This window comes from Necator americanus, chromosome IV (genome assembly GCF_031761385.1).
Source record: "Necator americanus strain Aroian chromosome IV, whole genome shotgun sequence".
Taxonomy (NCBI): Eukaryota; Metazoa; Nematoda; class Chromadorea; order Rhabditida; family Ancylostomatidae; genus Necator; species Necator americanus.
Window position 1 is genome coordinate 35255423 of NC_087374.1, and position 19192 is coordinate 35274614.

The 19192-nt window shown below is 38.5% G+C and overlaps 1 protein-coding gene across 2 annotated transcripts; it reads left to right on the top strand.

Moving 5' to 3' along the window:
- Positions 1-342: 342 nt before the first annotated feature.
- Positions 343-18251, top strand: RB195_003721 (uncharacterized protein; the record flags this gene model as incomplete). Of its 2 annotated transcripts, XM_064201495.1 has the most annotated exons (38): positions 343-396; positions 989-1123; positions 2154-2259; positions 2596-2716; positions 5103-5184; positions 5309-5498; positions 5583-5675; positions 5946-6084; positions 6156-6324; positions 7020-7168; positions 7239-7336; positions 7409-7531; positions 7595-7710; positions 8307-8487; positions 8554-8642; positions 8707-8781; positions 8903-8974; positions 9649-9751; positions 9849-9996; positions 10131-10311; positions 10390-10724; positions 10804-10872; positions 12272-12426; positions 13334-13519; positions 13679-13770; positions 13835-13939; positions 14031-14181; positions 14322-14396; positions 14507-14642; positions 14775-14889; positions 15051-15133; positions 15224-15299; positions 15499-15636; positions 15727-15883; positions 15938-16018; positions 16786-16895; positions 18032-18089; positions 18217-18251. In XM_064201495.1, 38 exons carry the CDS (start codon positions 343-345, stop codon positions 18249-18251), a joined length of 4581 nt encoding a protein of 1526 aa, XP_064057375.1. The 2 variants fall into 2 exon arrangements, with proteins under 2 accessions (XP_064057375.1, XP_064057376.1); XM_064201494.1 differs by lacking the exons at positions 18032-18089; positions 18217-18251 and having other exon boundaries at positions 16786-16922.
- Positions 18252-19192: the final 941 nt, after the last annotated feature.

The following is a 19192-nucleotide window of genomic DNA, read 5'->3' on the forward strand; positions in this document are numbered from 1 at the left end:
TCTTTCTATTCGATCCGGACATATTCCATTTTTTTCTGTTCGGCTCTTATGTGTCAGCCTCACCTCCCCCATAGCGTGGGAGCGAAATTCTCCAACGATACTTCTACGTGATTAAGACAGTGTGCGTTCACACGCTGATAAGGAGCGCCGTCGACGCATCGGCAGCGAATCGCTTCGCTTCTTCGCTTTTTCACTTCACATATTAAATGTTCCGCTCAATGTCAATATCACTAATCGGATTTACCTGAAAATCCTTCGGTGTTTTTTTTCAGACTGCCTTCCGCTAACATTGTAATCACGTGAATGGTCTAATCTAATATATTCATCGTCAATTTCATTCCGATGAAGGTCGCAACTACACCAGATATCAAAGTTAGTGTAGCGGAAGTATGTGAGGTAAGCAATGTTCTATTGATTTATTAGGTTTTCCGTATGAATTATCACAACAACGAATTTAAATCCGTAAAGGTCACAATTACAAATGTGAAGGGGAGGGAATTGCTGCAGCAGTGTTTTTTTCTCGCATAAAATTTGCACACCTTTTGTTTTTGATATCGAAAGATTGTTCATAATCTTCTCTGCGTGTTCTACTGCATAATACGTGATTATTAATTTATCAGTGACATCGGAATTTTATTGGAAGAATCGAATTTCGCTGCTGAAAAGTACACAAATCCAAAACATTAATTCAAGGATTCTAGTAGAAGTGTAGGACATGTTCTCTTTCTTGTGGCAGTCAATAATTCTGTGCTGTTATTATAGAGAGAAAACTTTTCTTTACTTACTGTGGACGGTGTTCTTCTAGAACTTTCTCTTTACCTTATCATATTGAATCTTAATTGGCGTAGCTGTTTTCCCTCAGATGTCCATGTTTACGCAAACGATGCGAGTTTTTGCTCACATCCCCTTTTTCTGCACATTTTATTGATTTCTACATTTCTTTGAAACTAAAGGGACTTTTTTTTCAAACCACAAATCGCGATTTAAGGTACGTGGTGCTGGTCTCGAAGCGCATGAGCTGCTTTCTTTGGCAGCCGCTGCCGCTGAAAGTTTGCCTCCATGTCCTAAAGGGACTGTGTTTGACACAGAGAATGTCTTCATTTCTAGTAGAGGAACAGTTGAGGTGGGTTTTTCCTTTTTTCTTATTTTAATGACATTTTTGTCCCTGTGAAAACGGTTGTAATTTGTTTCCTATTTCCGTTTTCTTAAAGGTATCATTGATTCTTCCTTGATTTTGATTCTTTCTTCATTTTATTTTCGCATTCCTACTATTGCTTCTTAAAAGCTGATTTATTTATACGTTATCAGAAACTTCAATAGATCGTTCTAACGTTTATGTGTTATTTTGTATACTTTTTTTGGATGTAAAGTTAGTTGGGGAGAGGGACACTCAACGCTGCTCTAATTAAACTATACTTTTGAGCCTAAAAGCGTTCGTAGAGCACAAAAACTGTTCCTAATTGACAAATTTCTCTCCCATTTGAGAAAATGATAGTTCAACGACCGACTATTCATCAGTGGAAGTGAATAGCTAAATCAGTCGGGGCCCTAAAACCTCACCTCATTAGTCTTCGATGATCCATGTCATGCAGGCTAAGACTACTAAAAGTTGATACATTAGCAGTTCCAGCTTTGTCTTTCTTCTTTATCTTAGTGGCTTTAGCCTCCATGTCATAGATCTTCTTATACTTAATGCTTAGATTTTAAAGTCCGACGAACTTAGCTATTCACCTTCAGTAATGAGCTGTCGATTGATGAACTTCTCAAATGTCGTATTCTCAAGGACGTTTCAAATTGGAAAGCAATTTGTTTCACTTAAGAACGCTTTTTGTGCTTTATGAACCTTTTGCGCTCAAAAGTACAGTTCAATTAGAGCAGCGTCGAGTACCCCTTCCAACTATCTCTGAACTTCTTATTGTTGTTAAAATATGCTGTTAGTTTTTTGAAAATTGAGAACAAATAGAATCTTTACGTTTTGAAGCAAGTGGCCCATGGTTGGAACTTTCTTAGTCATTAAATTCAAAATTCATTTTGGTCCATGGACGTTTGTTGACTTCTACTGTTGCTGTATCTTTCAGTTGTTTTAACAAAGTGCAAGAAAGGCTTTATTGAGAGTGAACAAAGTTAGAACAAAGCTATTTTTATTAGTTTAGATTAAAACTGTACCAGAGTCGAAAGTGGATCCTTGCTTTGTCCCTCCAGAATGGTCAAAAGGCGACGACGATCCTGGAGCGGCAGCCGTTTATTGTATGGGAGCAGGTTAGCACAAATAAAAACTATTCTTTCATTTTTTTTTGTCATCGTTATGAAATGTGCTCGAATGTTCAAGTCTCATTGCATTATGTGAAAAATTTAAACGGAATTGCCTAACTGATGGAAAAAAACATCTACATCTATTCGGAGAATTTTCCCATAATTCATTTGAAATATCTTCTCTTAGTTCCGATCGATTGTTAGAATTCGTCACGCTTGTTGCTTGTCAAAAAAGAATTGCATACCGTTTAATGTCTTATTTGGTCTGCAAAACATTCCATTAGAGCCATTTGAGTTTTTCTTTCTCTCATATTATTTCCATTAATTGTGATACGAGTTCAGTACTTCGAGCAGCTGGAGCTGAGGAAGCGGCCGACGTTGATTTGTTCTCTTTGGTGAATATCCTCACAGTGGTGATGGTCGGAACGAGGCCTACAGCTCATCGAATGGGTTTAATGGCAAAGTGGGTTCTGTTGCTTCTTCTTTTGTTATGTTTTTTTTTTGAATTTTGCCGTGCCATTTGCCGCTCATGTCCCCACCATGTGTTTGTAGGGAATATGCTTGACTGAACAATTTGATCTTGAGCACAGGAATTTTTCTGCTTCTTGAGGATGTATTCATGTTTCGAACAGCGAAATTTTTATTTCATGCACAGCTAAGCGCTGTCTTACTTCTACTTTATCAAATTTCCATGCTCTCCACAGCTTTCGTTTAATGCTGCGAATCCAACATTTTTTTTGGTGCCAAATCGTATAAAATAAAGTGGTACAGATTCCATTCTCGAAATATGGTGGCCATAATGAAAACATATAAGTAGTTTCTAGTCTGTTGGTTGTATATCTGGTCCATAACGCTACATTTGCTCTCAATGTAGATCTTCCCGGCTGATAATGCTGTTTTCATAGTTCACTGCACCTTCTGATGCTTTTAGGTGAACCCCTGCAAAGAAAAAGAGTAAAACTCTGTCGTTTGGGAATTATATGCCGTTTGATTTTTTTGGTTGGCGTTAACGAGGTTGTTAAATAATATTATTGGTCAACGTTTCGGCACAATCACCTTCTTCAGAGCCTGATATGGGCGATTCAGTTCATAGTTTAAACGACTAAATCTCTCCACAACTAAGCAAGTAAACTTCAATGCTTTTTTTAAATCACCAACTTAGCGACTACACTGTAAGTAAGTGTGACTAACATAGAACTGAACTTAACGAATGGGAGTTTATCTTTTTAGTTGTGAAGAGATTTGGCTGTTTAAATTGTGAATTGAATCGCCCATATCAGGCTCTGAAGAAGGCGATATTGCCGAAACGTTAGCGAATAAAATTATTTGACAACCTCGTAACTTTGGCGGGTGTAGTGTAGCGTTTAGAGGTTCCGCTGCCTGCACGATCGATCGGATGTTCGAATCCGCCCTAGTGCTTACCAAGCCTTTCATCATCTTGACTTGTCTGGGCGGATAAAAGCTTTTACCTGATACATTGGCTAGCCCCCGCAAGTCATTGTATAGGCCAATTACACGTTCGTAAACTTCAAACGATTCTGAATTGAAGTGAACGTAGGGGCGCATCCCAGGCGGATTGATTAACGCCAGAAACCTTATCCTTTATCTTTTACTTTTAAACAACTTCGTGTGCAGCTCATTAGAAAGCAGTACGACATTTTACTTTGCCGAGATTCATTGATAGTCGAACTTCTCATCTGCCGTTTATTTTTGAATCTCTTTTATTACATTTATGCGTTTATGAGACTGTTCATGATTTCTATTTATTTCCGTTGAACCGTAGCACATTCGTAGAGAAATGTTTCTTCCTCATCGCTTCTGTACAGAGATGGAAAGTTCCTTTTTAGTTTTTTGATACTGTAATAGGATTCGCAGCATAACGCTGTTATAATTCTTCGTAATATGTTACACTTGTTCCGTACACTTTATTCGCTTTCGTGCAGCTTTATGATAACGTTGTATCCAAGTTGTAAAGTCATCCTAAAAAACGTTGCATGTTGCAGGTATGACATAAGAATTGTCACATGTGCAAGCTTACTTTCAAGCTTTTCTTATTCTTAGCATATCGCATATTGCACATGTGTCTGTTTCATCGTTTTGTGCTCACTTAAAATACCAAATTTTATTCTTTACAACAGATGCACTGCTTTACTCAGGTCCCTTGTGCGCCTAGAACTGGACAATCACATTCGGAAAGGCGTGGGTGCCATTCTCGTATTACAGGATGTGAAAATTCCTTTATTGTGCGCTTGTATTATATCAGATTTCTATCTAAGAAAACAATCCTGATATATTTTGGAAGTATTAAGTCTAAGTTTTCCTAAGGTTTTCAAACTGAGGCAGTTACGTTGCCGTATTTTCTACATTTGTGTTTTTACGAATGTATTTTACAAGGGTAACCGGGTTCTGTTTAAAAACCTTCATTTCAAACTGATTTTGGTAACGAAAGATTTTGTTCCATTCAGGTTTCGTGATAAGTACTGTTCTTTTTTTTTAAATTAATACTTCTCGATTCTCAGTTTTTTAGACGTTTCTGAAATTCTTCATAGAATTCCATCGAAAAGGGGTAGGCACTTTTCGTTCATGGTATTTGTCTGGAATGAGGTAACGATATCGGCGAGGAACTGCATTCGTTTCCACCATTGCTGGAATTTGAGGACAAATTGTTTGAGGAAATTGATTAAAATTGTTTTTTTTTCTGTTGTCTACTGATAATATATTTTGTTATGTTTTCTTTTTTGATCACATTTGAGAGAAGATCTGCATAATCATTGTTTCTAGCTATTTGCTGAAGATATAATTTATTGTGTGAAACATTTCGAGATCGTTTTGAAATTGTTTCTTTCTAGGAACCAATTACGAGGTCGAGATGCGAAAGTATGTCTGATCACCATCTATGAAGAAATCATGGGAGACGAGGAAACCAATCAGGTGATTTAAGCGTTATTTTTAAATCGATGTTCTAAACTCGTTTGCTGCTGTGGTACATGCAACTTTTCCCAAGACTTTTCTTTTGATCTCTAGTAATTATTTGTCAAAATGCCATTCCGTTCAGCTAGAAGATGGCGATTATTCGATGGATGACGATGAAGATATTGAAATGTTGTTGGGAAATCCATCGAATGGCCGATTAGCAAATGGCGATATACCAACTGTGACAATAACTAGCGTATCCACCGTCGCACAACCGTCTGTAAAGAAAGCTGTCGATTACTTCGATGAAGACGAGGAGATGGAATCTCGTGGTATGTTTCTTAGTGGATTAGATTGGTTTTGTGGTGAATGAGTTCTATTTTCGATGACACTGTAGCGGATATGCTTTATTGTAGCGCATTCTGCTTCGACGTCATCGGATCGTAGCACACAAAAGGATCCGTCGCCATTCTTTGTGGATGATAATGATTCGAAGAAAGATAAAATGGGTATGTGTTGTTTGTCATTCCATATTTTCCGTAATTATTGTTAAGATTGACTGAAGATATTATTCCACCTTTTTTATCAGGAAACGTTTACTGTCCGTCTTTTCAAAATCATTTTGTGTCGTTAGAGCTCGGTTGTTGAACGTATCCTAACATTATCAGGATTTTTTAAACGAAACTACCGCATTTTAAAATCAGGATAAATTTACAATCTTTCAGCTAATCTATGCAAAATGTTTTTCAAATTCTCAATGATTGCCATCAAAACTTCAGGTCAACCTCATTCAATCTCTCCTCCTGTCACCAACGAGGATCCTATGAATACAATCGGTAGCCCAAGTGGACATAGCACACGGTTAGATGAAACCTATATAGAGGAACATTCTATAGATCTAGATGTTTCATTTGATAAGTTAGTTTTCCGCTTCTTCTCTATCCACAAAACTGACGGGAACTTAATCTTGCAAATTTTCTTCGTTTTAGACATCTTGAGTCGAGTCAAATCCAAGAAACGAAGCCTATCCCGAACAACCGTAGGAGTAGTGAGGTGAAAATTGTAAAAGAGATGGCGGAAGTGGAAAATCAGACGACCACGAATATCCAACATGGCGACAGTTCATTGCCCGGAAAGGAACGTTCCCTGGATGAGGAGGTGAGCTGCTTATGCATTCATCTCTTGTTTAATATCAAATGAAAGTCAACCAGTTGTTTCCTCGCTTTCCTATTGTTCTTGGATTAAATTATTGAACTCATCATTGAAAAAAAAAGATCATGGTTATGTAACCAGCATTTTTTAAAGGTAAAGGCAGAAAGAACAGAAATAAAATGGGCAGAAATAAAATGTGGTCTATTCAGCTGTTTACTTTTTCTTCCAACCACCTAACCGTTTTTCTGCCTCCGCTTTTTTTCAAAAAAACACTGGGTACCCTTATCTACGTTCATTATTCTGATCTACTTTTAAACTGATTAGATTCCGTTCATTAAAAATCTAGAAGATCTATGAAATACGTATAGAAGCGGTTCTAGTATTAACAGCTGGACTCTCTTATGACGAATTATTATGCTATTATGTATTATTAGTGTGTTATTCAAGCAGCTGTGCGTTTTTAATGATGAGTTCCGTTTCGTTTTGCTTTGCTCAGTAATATATGATTTGACGGAAGCGTTTTCATGCCTAAGGAACACATCCTTATTTAGATTAACTATTTCAAACAGATTTATTAGGTGCTTTTGGTTCTTCTTTTAAAGTTATTGTTCAACATCCGGACTTTTTGCTGCACTGCCATCTTTATTCCATGTGATTTCGGGCGTTCTTATGGCAATGATTTATTTAACGCGCAATTCCAGTCACTGACACGTGTCTCCGAGAGGAAGGAAAAGATGCGGAAATCCCCTCCAAACGTGAATTCCATTATGGGAAAATCAGAGACATTCGATGCCGACTTACCTCGTGCCCCTAGGCCCGAACCGAGGCCACACCAGCAGCTTTTGCACAAGTGAGTTTCACGATTCCTATTTCTGTATAATTTGTTCATTTATCCCATTATTCTATGAGTATATTTCTAGATTTTCTTCTTCTGATGAAGATATTGTACAAGCTCGTTTCGACGAAGACGATGAGGTGCCGGTAGCTCCTAGACGAAGAAGTTACTTTGACGAGATAGGTAAGGAAAAGGACAGGAAAGATATTGTCTTAGAGAATTTGTCTCACTTTTCCAATCAAAATCAAATTTTAGTTGAAGTAAGGGAAGAACAGTCAAAGTCTGAGTTGGACACTAGTTGGAAGCGACCAAGCAAGCCAGAACAACTTCCCACATCCAACGCAACTACATCTACGCCTGGTACATCGCAAGCTGAAGGTTCGGAAATGTTTTTTTTTAAGTTAGAGGTAAAAGCTAACGAAATTCTTACCATTCTTTAAGAATCTAAATCGTCTCGACCAAAAGAAACCCCTGCTCGTGAGCTTTTCGAGGAGGATGACGTTGCAAGTGAAAGAGAAGACCTTGATCGTACTCACGTTGACGCAGTGGTGATCACGGTTGGTTCATGATTCGAAAGGATGCTTGCTTTGATCTTTAGTAGAGTGTATTTATCATAGTTATCCTCAGTTTCTTAGGAAATCCTTTTAGTGATGTGATAGTGCAGTGATCCTTTTATTCTTTACGGTGATCTGATCTGCGGATTTCTTTTCGCTACACCAAAATCTCTGTTTGCTCTCGCTGGACTTCTGACAGGTGCCGCAACCCGGCTGACCCAACAATTCTCTTTTCTAACCATGCGATTCGTACGTAGCACATATTTTGGAATCTAACAAATTTTTATTTCGGGCTGCGCACATCCTTATGTTTAAGCTTTATATAATGATGGTAATTCGTAGTAGTGGGTTCACTTGTAGATTACAATTAAAAACTTTGTTCTGATGAGGCCCAAAGGAAATTCTAAACTAAGAAGTTGCTAAAAACTGGTTTTACAATGTGATTCTAGCAATATTCTCATTTTTTACACTCTTTTTTTTTGTTTTTATTTGTTTTTTTGGCTCCTCTCAAAGGGAAAGGAAGGCAGAAGGAGAGGAGTTCGCTATGTTTTTTTATGTTTACGATTGCTGGTAAGCTGTTGTATCCTGCTTTTTTCCAGAAGAATCAACCAGAGCATTCCGCAGCTCTGGAGTCAACGGAGGATGAGACACCAATCGAAGCGGCATTCGGTGATGCGATTCGAGAACGACGACGCAGTAGTATTCCACCTATTGCTGATGGTATCCTGACGCCGCCCACACCATCTCCACCCTCCACTCCAGCTGCTGTTGTAAGAAATGGTAAGAGTTCTTTCTATGGAACTATTTTTATTCCTCATGATTCATTGTGAAATCCTCTCCTTTAAGACTCACCACACTTTGAACGACGAAATTCGCTGGTCCCTGCTCGAATCAGTGGCCGGCAATCGAATAGAAGTATGCGAGGAAAGAGGAAGGTCTGTATGAGGATTTCGATGGAAATGACAAAAGTGGTTTTGTTCCCAAAATGTACTGTTTCAGACTAGAGCAGTGCCGGAGTTTTACGACCATTCACGACATCCTAGCATCCGATTGAAAGCTCCAAGTGCCAAGAAGGTCTTTTACACACTATATTTTTTGTTATTTCCTTTTTTTAAACAAAATTCTTTTTCCTTGATGTTTTAAACCAATCATTTTTGTGTGTTCTAAGATAAGCATTTGTTGAATTCAATTTTAGAAAAAGATGACTATTCTGAGAGTGGAACAAGCAGATGTTCAAGTAGAACTGCTCAATGGTCAGCGAGTCGAGGTTGGTTTGTAGAGAGATATACCTTGTTTGTTTAGCTGTAGAAAGGAAAGTACATGAGTATGCGTATTATCTGCTTTTCTCTAGCCATAGGGGCGCTATAAAAAAACTACTTCCACTTTTTTTCTTTTTTTTTGCGCACCTAACCGTAATGTGAAGATAGATGCGGAAAAAAAAGAAAAGGGGAAGTAGTTTTTTTGTTGTTGTTTCTTTTAGATACTTGGGAAATATTCTCAAAAACAAATCCACAGAAACATGCAGATTAAAAGTTCTTGGATAAGTTACACCGTTATACCGAACAAATTCTTTTTACAGTTACTCGTATTTAGATGCTACTTTTTGAAAGACTTTTCCAAACAGTTAATATCCCTCTTAGAAGGATTCATAGCATTCAAGCACGACTTTGAATCATCCATTATTTGTTTTGTTTTGACATTTAGCTTCTTTTACTTCCGAAAATCTCGGCTCTGATCCATAGTTCAAAACGAAAAATAGTAACCAGCACAATTACATTACATTGCATGAATTACATAACTGCCCAGGTTGCTAGATGCATTATACTATGGACGGCTATTTTCCGAATATGTGTTTCATTCAAAAGCTTATGAATTTTTCATTCGATTATCACTTGCAGCTTCTTTTTGAGAAATTTCCTCACAATCCTTATTTTTTTCAAGGTTTCCTGTCGAAGTGATGCCATCGCTCGTGATATCTTCTCGTTAGTTGTTCAACACATGAACATCAATGAACATGTGTTCTTCGGCCTAAGTTTCATGAAAGGTAAATTTCTGTTTTTTTTCCTTCTTGGAAAAGTGATTTCGTTTTTTTTTAATGATGAAAATTTCAATGTATCTACGATCATATGGACTTTGTTCAGATGGCGAACATTTTTTCCTCGAAGATCATCAACGACTGGAGAAATTTGCGCCACCCGGTTGGAAGAATGCGCATAAGAACGGAATTCAAACACAATTTGTTCTATATCTTCGATTTCGGTTCTATCCTCAAGTGCTAGACTTTATTAAGTAAGGACAGATGTCTATTTAGTGTGTTTCAACAGATTTTCCGCTATTTATCTCGTTTTTTTTTTTTTGGAAAGAAGTCGGTCTAAGTTGTAAATTTCCTGAAGAAGATGTAAATCGCGTTCTTTTTTGTTCAGAACCGATGTCACAATGCACGAACTTTATCTGCAAGTACGTCGCGACATTATCGAAGAACGAATACAACCGCGTCGTGATGCCGCTTACGAACTTGCCGCATTGGCTTTGCAAGCGGAATTCGGAAACAGACCACCACCAGTGATTCACGATTACTTCGACAACCAACACTATCTCCCACAGGTTTGAGTGATCGATTTGAAATTTAGTGTTTAATTTTTAAGTTTAAGAAAAAAGTTGAAGTAATCGCTTCAATTTCAGCGATATTGTATCAATGATGATCCAAAACATCTACAATCCGTACTATCCGAGATGCATGGTCATTATGCTGGTACGACATCGCAAGACGCCGAACACAAATTCATTCAAATATGTCAACGACATCGAGATTTCGGCGCCCATCTGCATCGGGTATTCCGAAACAAACCGATTGGGACCCATGGAGCGGCGCCATTCGACCCAGACACAGGTGCTGCGCTATGGATAGCGATAATGCCGAGAGGCATTGGGGTCTACGAAGAACAAGGTTCGGTCAGGGAATTACTGGCTGAACATTTGTGGCAGGACACACAAACGTTACAGTTTGACAGGAAGAAGTAGGTTTTTGCTGATGATTTATGCGAATCTTTTTCTTGAAAAAGAGTTTCTTTCATTGATAATTCTTTCTTTTTTTAGGTTTGTGATCATTGCTGTTGAGGGTAGCCAACAAACGGAATCCATTTTCTACACTGATCACCACACTAAGTGAGTCTTTATTCTTATTGTGCACGATTTCTTTTTCTAAAATATTGTACCTACCGAACTCTATGTGCATCCGTAATACTTTTACGTATGATTTTGCGTTGGGTATCTATGTACCGATATAATATACCAGTAGGAAATATTTCAGTATATGCTACATATTTTTTAACATGCATCTAAATCTTCAACATTCAATTTATTTTCTTGATTCTACATTTTGTTCTGCTCATCGCAGGGCTCATACAAACTAGTCCTTGACGAGATTCCCTTCAAATTGTGTAGTTTTGGCCCGTAAAAATAAACCTGGGAACCACGAATGATTAGAAAACCACATCTTGTCGTCCATCACCTCATCTTAGATGAACAATGCTATTTCGGGGATCAATTTCGTTTTTTTTTGCATACTTTCGTCATGCATTTTCTTGTCTTTGCTTGGATTTCCTCCTGGATATTGCCTAAATAACATCTGTTACAGAATAAGCAGATCGATCTATTATGAAAACCTTTTCCCTTATCCTTTTTAGTTTTATTTTCCCTTTGCACTGGTTTTTTTTTTCAAAGGAGTGGATATTCCGAAGAAAAAAAATCGGTTTTTCTTACAACAAGTTTTCCCGTATAACCTTGCCAAGATCATATATAAAGTAATTCTCTGTTCATTCCGGATTTTGTTTGTCAGTGTTCATGTCATAAAGTACGAAAAATGTCACTTCCATCCATCTTAGTCCACTTGGTTGAATCCCATTACATTCGTGTCTGAAATTTGTCTTCATGAAGACTGATTTGTCACTCTTCAATGCCAATCACATCTTCATTCGGAGCAATTGGTGCTGTTGAATTCTCTCGCTGTTTCCCCATTGTCATTCTTCTAGCCCTAACATGAAGTGGAACAAGATGTGGTACGTCTTTGCTTGACCCTCTACCTTAAGTTCCATCGAAATCCTCAGTAATTCCTTATGTTTTTTGGAAGAAAAAAGTAGAATATTTCCAAATGTGTGAAGTTTCTAACTGATTTCTGCCCCTTAACTTATTCTACTTGAATTTTTATTCCAATTTTTTATAAGAAGTAATTTTTTGTATGACTTATTTTGTTCTTTTTATAGAACTATTTTTTTTATAAGAGAGATCATTATTCTAAGCTTGATTAGTGTTCATTTAAAAGGAATGAAAAGTAAGTTTAGAACAGATACAGTGGAGTCACATATGAAAGTTCACACTGTAAATTTGTGAGTTCGTGATTTTTTGGTGATACTTGTAGAGGGATAGATGAAATATTCGTACTTCTCTTACAGTATTTTCCTTATTTTCATATATTGGGATTTTATGATTTTATGTTTCTTCAGGAGTAACTTATTTGAAATCATTTATCACCGGTTTTAGCAAAAAATTATGGAGATATTTTTAGGAGCGCCTACTTTGTGAAGTTTTCCGCCTCTCAGCATCGTTTCATGATGCGAATGCGACAATGGAAGTCAACTCTGAAACACGAAAGTACGATTCAAGCGATGCCCGACGTTTGCGTTGAAGGACGAGATCCACCGATTCCCGCTCAGCAAAGTGGTAAGCAACATAAACATAACTGTGGACGATAGCAATAAAAATCTGTGAAACGAGCTATAAATCTGCGCCATTATAGCCCAAAACGATTTGCTGTGATTGCTCGTTTATGCTAATGCATAATAATATTGCAGTTTTTAATAGTTGCGTGCAGATTGAGAACACTATTTTGGTTGCTTTTAGAAGAGAAAAAAGTACAAGCTTACTGTGTCGCGTCATTACTCTCCTTTGTTTATTAATTACTTTCTAATTTGCAAGTAGAATCCTTTTCAAGTCCATTAAATTATGAAATGTGGAATAGTTGCTTCTATGATTTAGTCGAAAAGCACCTGTTTCTCGTTTTCGTTTCCTATCGGATTTTTGAAGAGGCATTACTGGATTTCCTAGTTTCCAAAACTTGGAATTTTGCTGATTGTATGAAATCTTCCTATTTACATCTTTCTTCCATTCTTTTTTTTCCGCATTGAAATTGTTACTTCGCTGGATGACTGATTTTTAACTTTTCACATGCAAAGTTGCGTTAATGAGAAGCAGTAGATAGTCCAGATTGCTGTTTTTAGTGATTCCTTAATTGACAGCGAAGAAATTTCGGGAATCTGTGGTAGGAGAGAGATGTGTAAGGAGAAAACGTTTCTGTACCGCTCACCAAAACCCTCCTAACCTTGTAGCGAAGGTTTGGGTCCGAGAGCTTCGTTTTTTTTTACATTTTGAAGCTTACGACTAATACTAGGTTCTGATGAGTGCAAAATGTAACTGAGAGAATAACCCTATCCCTTCGATTCCACCACAAACTCTTCCTTTGCGCTTCGCTTCGATTATAGTCGAGATTTTTATGCGTGAAAATGTTGCTAGATTGTGTGTATAGTGGTTTGCTATCGTGTGTTAGTAGCAGTTTTGTGTTGTGTTGTAGTCGACGAATCCATGGAAGAAGAGACATCACCGCTGGAAGCTGCAGAAACTATGTTTGCTAAGATGCCAACAGCTACACCAGCCGTAGCACCATCTCCGCCTACACCTGCACGACCACATTCTCTCGACATTGCGTCAAGAGATCGCACAACAATGGAAAAGAACAACAACCAGGATTCTGTGAGCAGTAAGTAACTCCGATGAAGCTGCTTCTTTTGTGCTTTACGCTAAACTGTTGTGCCTATTGATTGATGGTGGTTGATGTGCTGAAAAAAAAACGGACACTGTCTGCAAAAAATGAACGTTTCCAATGATTCTTCTGTCTTAATAGAAGTTTTCCGTCCAGATTCTATGGTTGAACGATTCGAAACGGTGAATCATGTAGATTCTACCGACGGCGAGTTCCCTGGAATGCGATTTGAGGTCACACTTGTTAAGGTATAGTTTCTGATACGCTTAGAGTAACTTGGTCGGTCTACTTATCTGTATATGGTATTTTAAGGATCCTTCAAGTGGTCTTGGTCTCACGCTCGTGGATGGAAACCTAAACGGTGTTAAAGGTGTTTATGTAAAGTCTGTGGCAGAGAATGGAGCTGGCATGCGGGCGGTAAGTTGTTTCCTATGGCTTGGATTTTTTTCTTACAACTCTTCAATCAGAATGAAGTCTTTTGTTAAGCTATTATATAACTTTTCAATAGGGTCTCTGCGTTGGCGATCGCCTTGTGGGTGTTGACGGAATGTCGCTGGAAGGTGGTGATCGACATCGAGCTGTAGAGCTTGTTCGAAATTCTGGAGACTCCGTTCGCATGGAGATAGCCAGATTGGACGGCGCTGTGCGACACGAAAAAAGTGAGTTCTTTTTAGTTCTGCTTTGCACTCTGAAACCTATGTGAAAACTAGTCGATTCTTCTTTGCATGTAGTCAACTTTTTATTCTTTTTCTCTTTTCTCGTGAAGATTTGCACAATTTCATGTGTGTTGTGGTTGTAGTTCGTAGTGCTGATGCGGTCAAAAAGACGAGCAACTCAGGATCGTCTGGAGTGCTGACAGTTACCTCACAAAAAGGTGTCGTTTTTAGTGATTTAGTACCGTCTGCACATTTATTTTGCTTATTTTTTTATCTGAGATATAAACGAACTCAGCCTCACCACGAGTGTTCCATGGATTTCCTTCAGGCGTATCACGAACACCTCCGGCTCCTAGACGAGCAGCTAATCGTCGCCAGCGAGCTGTTTCAGACTTCGGCGCTATTGGCGACACATTACCAGCACTTGATAGCGATAACGTGATCAACATTAAAGCAATTTCTGGGTAAGATTATAAAAGTAGCTGATTTCCCTGAAAAAGGCGAGAGTTTAACAGATAGCACTTTGTTTGAATGGAAAATTGTTCATTAGACGTCCCCATTTGTTCCTATGCACGCGGATTTGTACTTCCTTCTAGGCTGCATCTTGATGAATCTGATGATGAGCAAGGTGAATACCGTCTACCGACCAGCTCAATGTATTCGTTTGAGAATCATTACGATGACGACAGTCCGTCTTCCCCATCTACAAAGGTGTGTTGGGATTCTAAGATTATTCTCCACGGGAACGAAATTTAATTTTTCGAGGTGTGGTGATAACGCCACAGTTTCATTTTATTTTTCTTCTTTGATGCTTCAAGAGTATTGAAATTTCAAGATTTGACGAACCACTGACAATTTTTTTGCCATTTCAGACATCTGAAACCGTATCTCCATCCGAGGTGTCACGCCACAGTGTTCCCGTTGCGGATGGAAGGCGGAAGTATCGCTATGCTAGGTGGGTTCAGCAATTCATGTTCCTGTTCCATTGTTTTTTTAAACAGAGACAGAGACGGAAGAACAGAGACAGAACAAAGGGCCTTTTCAGAAAATCTAACCTAGAATGGACAGACGAGCTCGAGGAAGTTGGTGAGGAAAACGAGACTGAAGAGGACATCATTAGTGTAAGTGTTTACCTTCTCCAGATTAGAGGAAAAAACAACAACATTCAACAAAACACAACTTTTTTGCAACATTTAATGGAAAAGTATGGTCAATTGCGGTAAATGAAATGAGCAGATAATTAGATTAAAAGTGTTCCCAACATAGCTACAGAAGTCCTGAAGATCCTTATTTTGAGCTTTGTAACAATTAGTATTTTAGGTGGATCTCGAACGCAATTCTGTTGGTTCTCTTGGCGTCCAAATTGCGTCCGTGAATGGTCGGGTCTGCATCAAACAGCTGACTGCAGAGCCGGCTTCGAGTCATCCGGATATCCGCGTTGGAGACACATTGGTTTATGTGAGTTTCCTCTTAAAAGCCTCTTTACCATGTCCTAACCCCACTAGTCAAACCTGAGCCAAACTAAAGAAAAAAGAAGTCGCTATGCAGGTCAACGGCGAACCGGTAACAAACAAATCTCATCAGGAAGTGGTTTCAATGCTGCGAAGTGGTGGTAATATTGTGACATTAGGCCTGAGGCGAGAACCTCAGAAGAAAGGCAACATTATTACCGCAGTACTCGAGAAGAAGCCTGAGGGATCACTAGGTGAGTGAATGAGTTGGAAAATGTTTTAGTACTGTATTAAACCGTAAAATTTAGGTCTTTCACTTGCAAAGAGAACCGGATCCGATGGTATTTTTATTCGAATGATCGCTGCCAATTCAGCAGCTGCGATAGAAGGTACGTTAGAGGCTGATAAATCTGAAAAGTTGTTTTCTGCATATCTAATTAGGTCTTATTTTTAAATTTTCGTTCACTTTCCCGACTCTTATGCCAATATTTTCATGTGATATTATAACTTTTTTGTTAGGCCCCTTGGCACTCAACTGCACCATTTATCATCACCTGAAAAAAGAGAAATATTCGTTATTTTTGAAGAATGTTGTAATATTAACAAACCATCTAAGTAAACGAACCGGTGACTGTGTCACTGAATATCACAGTGCAGATTTTTGTTCTCAGAATTCGAATCTTACTCACAACTTTATTTTTAAATTTTTTTAAATGTATTTTTAGATAGCTCATTGAAAAGTTCTTAAATAGTTTACTTTACTGTGAATTGTTGATAAATGACAAAGGAACATCCGTATCTTCAAATTTTGGTTTTCTCTTGCTCTCAAACGCCAACCTGATGGAGTTGTTGTTTCTCGAACGAAGAAACACCAAAACGAACAATCATATTTTAGAATCAAATTATTCCTTTAATCTCAGCTTTAACTTTTTAACCTTTAACTTTAACTTTAACAAACAAACGAACTTCAACTTTTAACTTTCTGTTTTTTTTTCGCAACTGGTTTACACTAGTTTAACAGGTAAACGAATCTGCAAATCCATTCTTGTTTTTCTTCAGTAATTCTTCTTAACTGCTCATGTTTGCAAGAAAAAAACTCCTTTCTTTCTGATCCGCTATCCTAACATAAGTGTATTTAATTAGTTTTTTTTTCTAGGAAGTTTACGTGTTGGAGACCGTCTTCTCTCGCTTGACGGCGAAAGTGTTACTGATTTGACGCCGACCGCAATTCTAGAGCGACTCCGAGCTATCCAAGGAGCTGTACACGTTACCGTATCACGGGATCCACAATAAGGTGGCTAATTTCCTAGTGTTCTAACGTTTGCTTATCCTCCGTGTATCTTCACTTAAATATCCTGTTTTTTTCTTGAGTCGGTTTTCATGCTAGTTTTTTTTTCCGGTCATCTTTTTCATTTTCAGCAAATTAGCCCTATTAACGAAACTACTTTATGCACCCAAAAATATTTGATAAATTGAGATCTGTACATTTCCGAGTACCACTTCGACCTACTTAACGTAGTATTTTTGCTACACATTCGTGCCTTAATGATTGCTCATCGATATTCGATTATAATTTATGTGATTGATATCCTATATTTGTGATATTTTGTAGTTGGCAACATAAATCCCACTCCTTGAGCGAGTATTCCCCATGACAACGTCGGCATAACGCCGTTACTAGTTGTCTGACCATACCGTTTAAGTTGCCGACCAATAATCCCCCCTATTGATCAGTAGAAGCACTTATTCATTGCACCATATCTATCTCTGTGTTCAGGTGCTTTGTTATTGAGAGATAGACGGCCGAAGTCATTCGTTTGTATCAATACTGTACTTGCCCGATACTATAAATTATTTGCACTAAATAATGCAATAAAGAGTATATTAATTAATTAATAAAATGTTGTTAATTGTGTGATTGTTCTCTTCAGGCGATATGAAGAAGTGTTGATGAGCTCACTCCGAACACTTTCAGTGATTGTAAAGTGGTTTAAAGGCATCACCCCACGAATCTGGGGTGGTACGGATTTCCGATGGAGTATTCGTATACGGGATCGTAGTTTATTGAGAGGAAGGTGATTCTGTTCATTTCTTCTTAACTGCAGTGGAAAACAGCACGGAAGATACGGCTTCGAGCGTTCCGGCGCACTATTTTCTACAACGAGTTCGATTAGAGCGCGCCAGCCTTGTGCATCTTCCCGTCCATTTTTTACGGCGATTAGGAAGAAATGGACGGAATCACACCCTTCTCCATAATCTACTAGCCCATATACGAATACTCTACCTGGAATTCGTACCACCTCAGATTCATGGGGTGATGCCTTTAGAGGCAGTACACCACGAATCTGAAAAGTTGTAAAAAAAAAGAGTCAAAGACTCCGAGATTTTCACGACAATTTCAGTTGCAGCGCGCAACCCTTGCACACGCGCCGCATCCAGTTGCGCAGCGGTCGAAACCAAGTGAGTTCCCCTCGGCTGCCTGTTCAAGTGAAATCAATAAATAGGTTGCTGAGTGGAACGTATACATAGAGGAGCGTCCTAACGTTCATCGTAGGAATTTAGGTGGCTCCCACGCCGTTTTTTTTAGGACGATTAGGGAGAGGAGAGCGGAAACGTACTTGATCCGCAATCTACAACTCCATCTCTAGCTTTCCCTTTGGATTCCCTCACCACGTCAGATTCCAGGTATGCTGCCTTTAAAATAGTTTTCCTCTCGTGTGCAGAGGTTTTTAAAAAAAGTAGATTTGATTCTGTGACAAGACCGTTAGCGTCACGTTGTGCAGAATCGCTTACGAAAGTGCTGTGAACCTGAAGTCGTTTTTACGCGAAGATATAAGTGAAAAGAGTAGTGCCGAACTGGATGATGAATGACTTGAAGAATGAAACAAAGGAAGGAATACAGAGGATAAAAGAACGGATAAAAAAAACCACAAAGAGCTCGAAATTTTTCTTCCTATGGGCGGGACAAAGATTGCCCGTTTAATTAAAGGTGGATGACGGAATTGAAGGCATCGTTGGCTTTCAATAAGGATAGATAAGAGTAATGTTGTAGCTTTTTCACCTAAGAATCCACGAAAGGACATAAGAAAACAGCCCATGTTACATTTTTGGCCCAAACGATGCGACTTGTTACGCGATAGAGCGCAAGCAATTCCATTGTCGTCCACAGTCCGCAATTCAATCAATGTGACTCAATAAGTACCAGAAGCTCCATTCCATTTGCACAACGATCGCAGACGCAGCGCTGCGGGCGGATTTTCATCGTTCAACTGTCCGTAACAAGTTGCATCGTTCGGGGCAATGCTGCAACTGTTTCACACGGCTCCTCCTGGATTTCTAGTAAGAATTGAGTGCGACCGTAGTTCATGTTCGCGATCTACCGTTCCGCCTATTGATTCTTAGTGAGGTCCCAACATCATGAATTCCGTGCTACACGACCTTAAACGAGGTTTCCCGTTTTTTCCTTATTAATCCTTCGAAATCTTTTTGCGATGTTAACAATACATGATTTATGATGCTATCACATGTTAGAAAGAAGATACACTTATCATATTATTATCTTT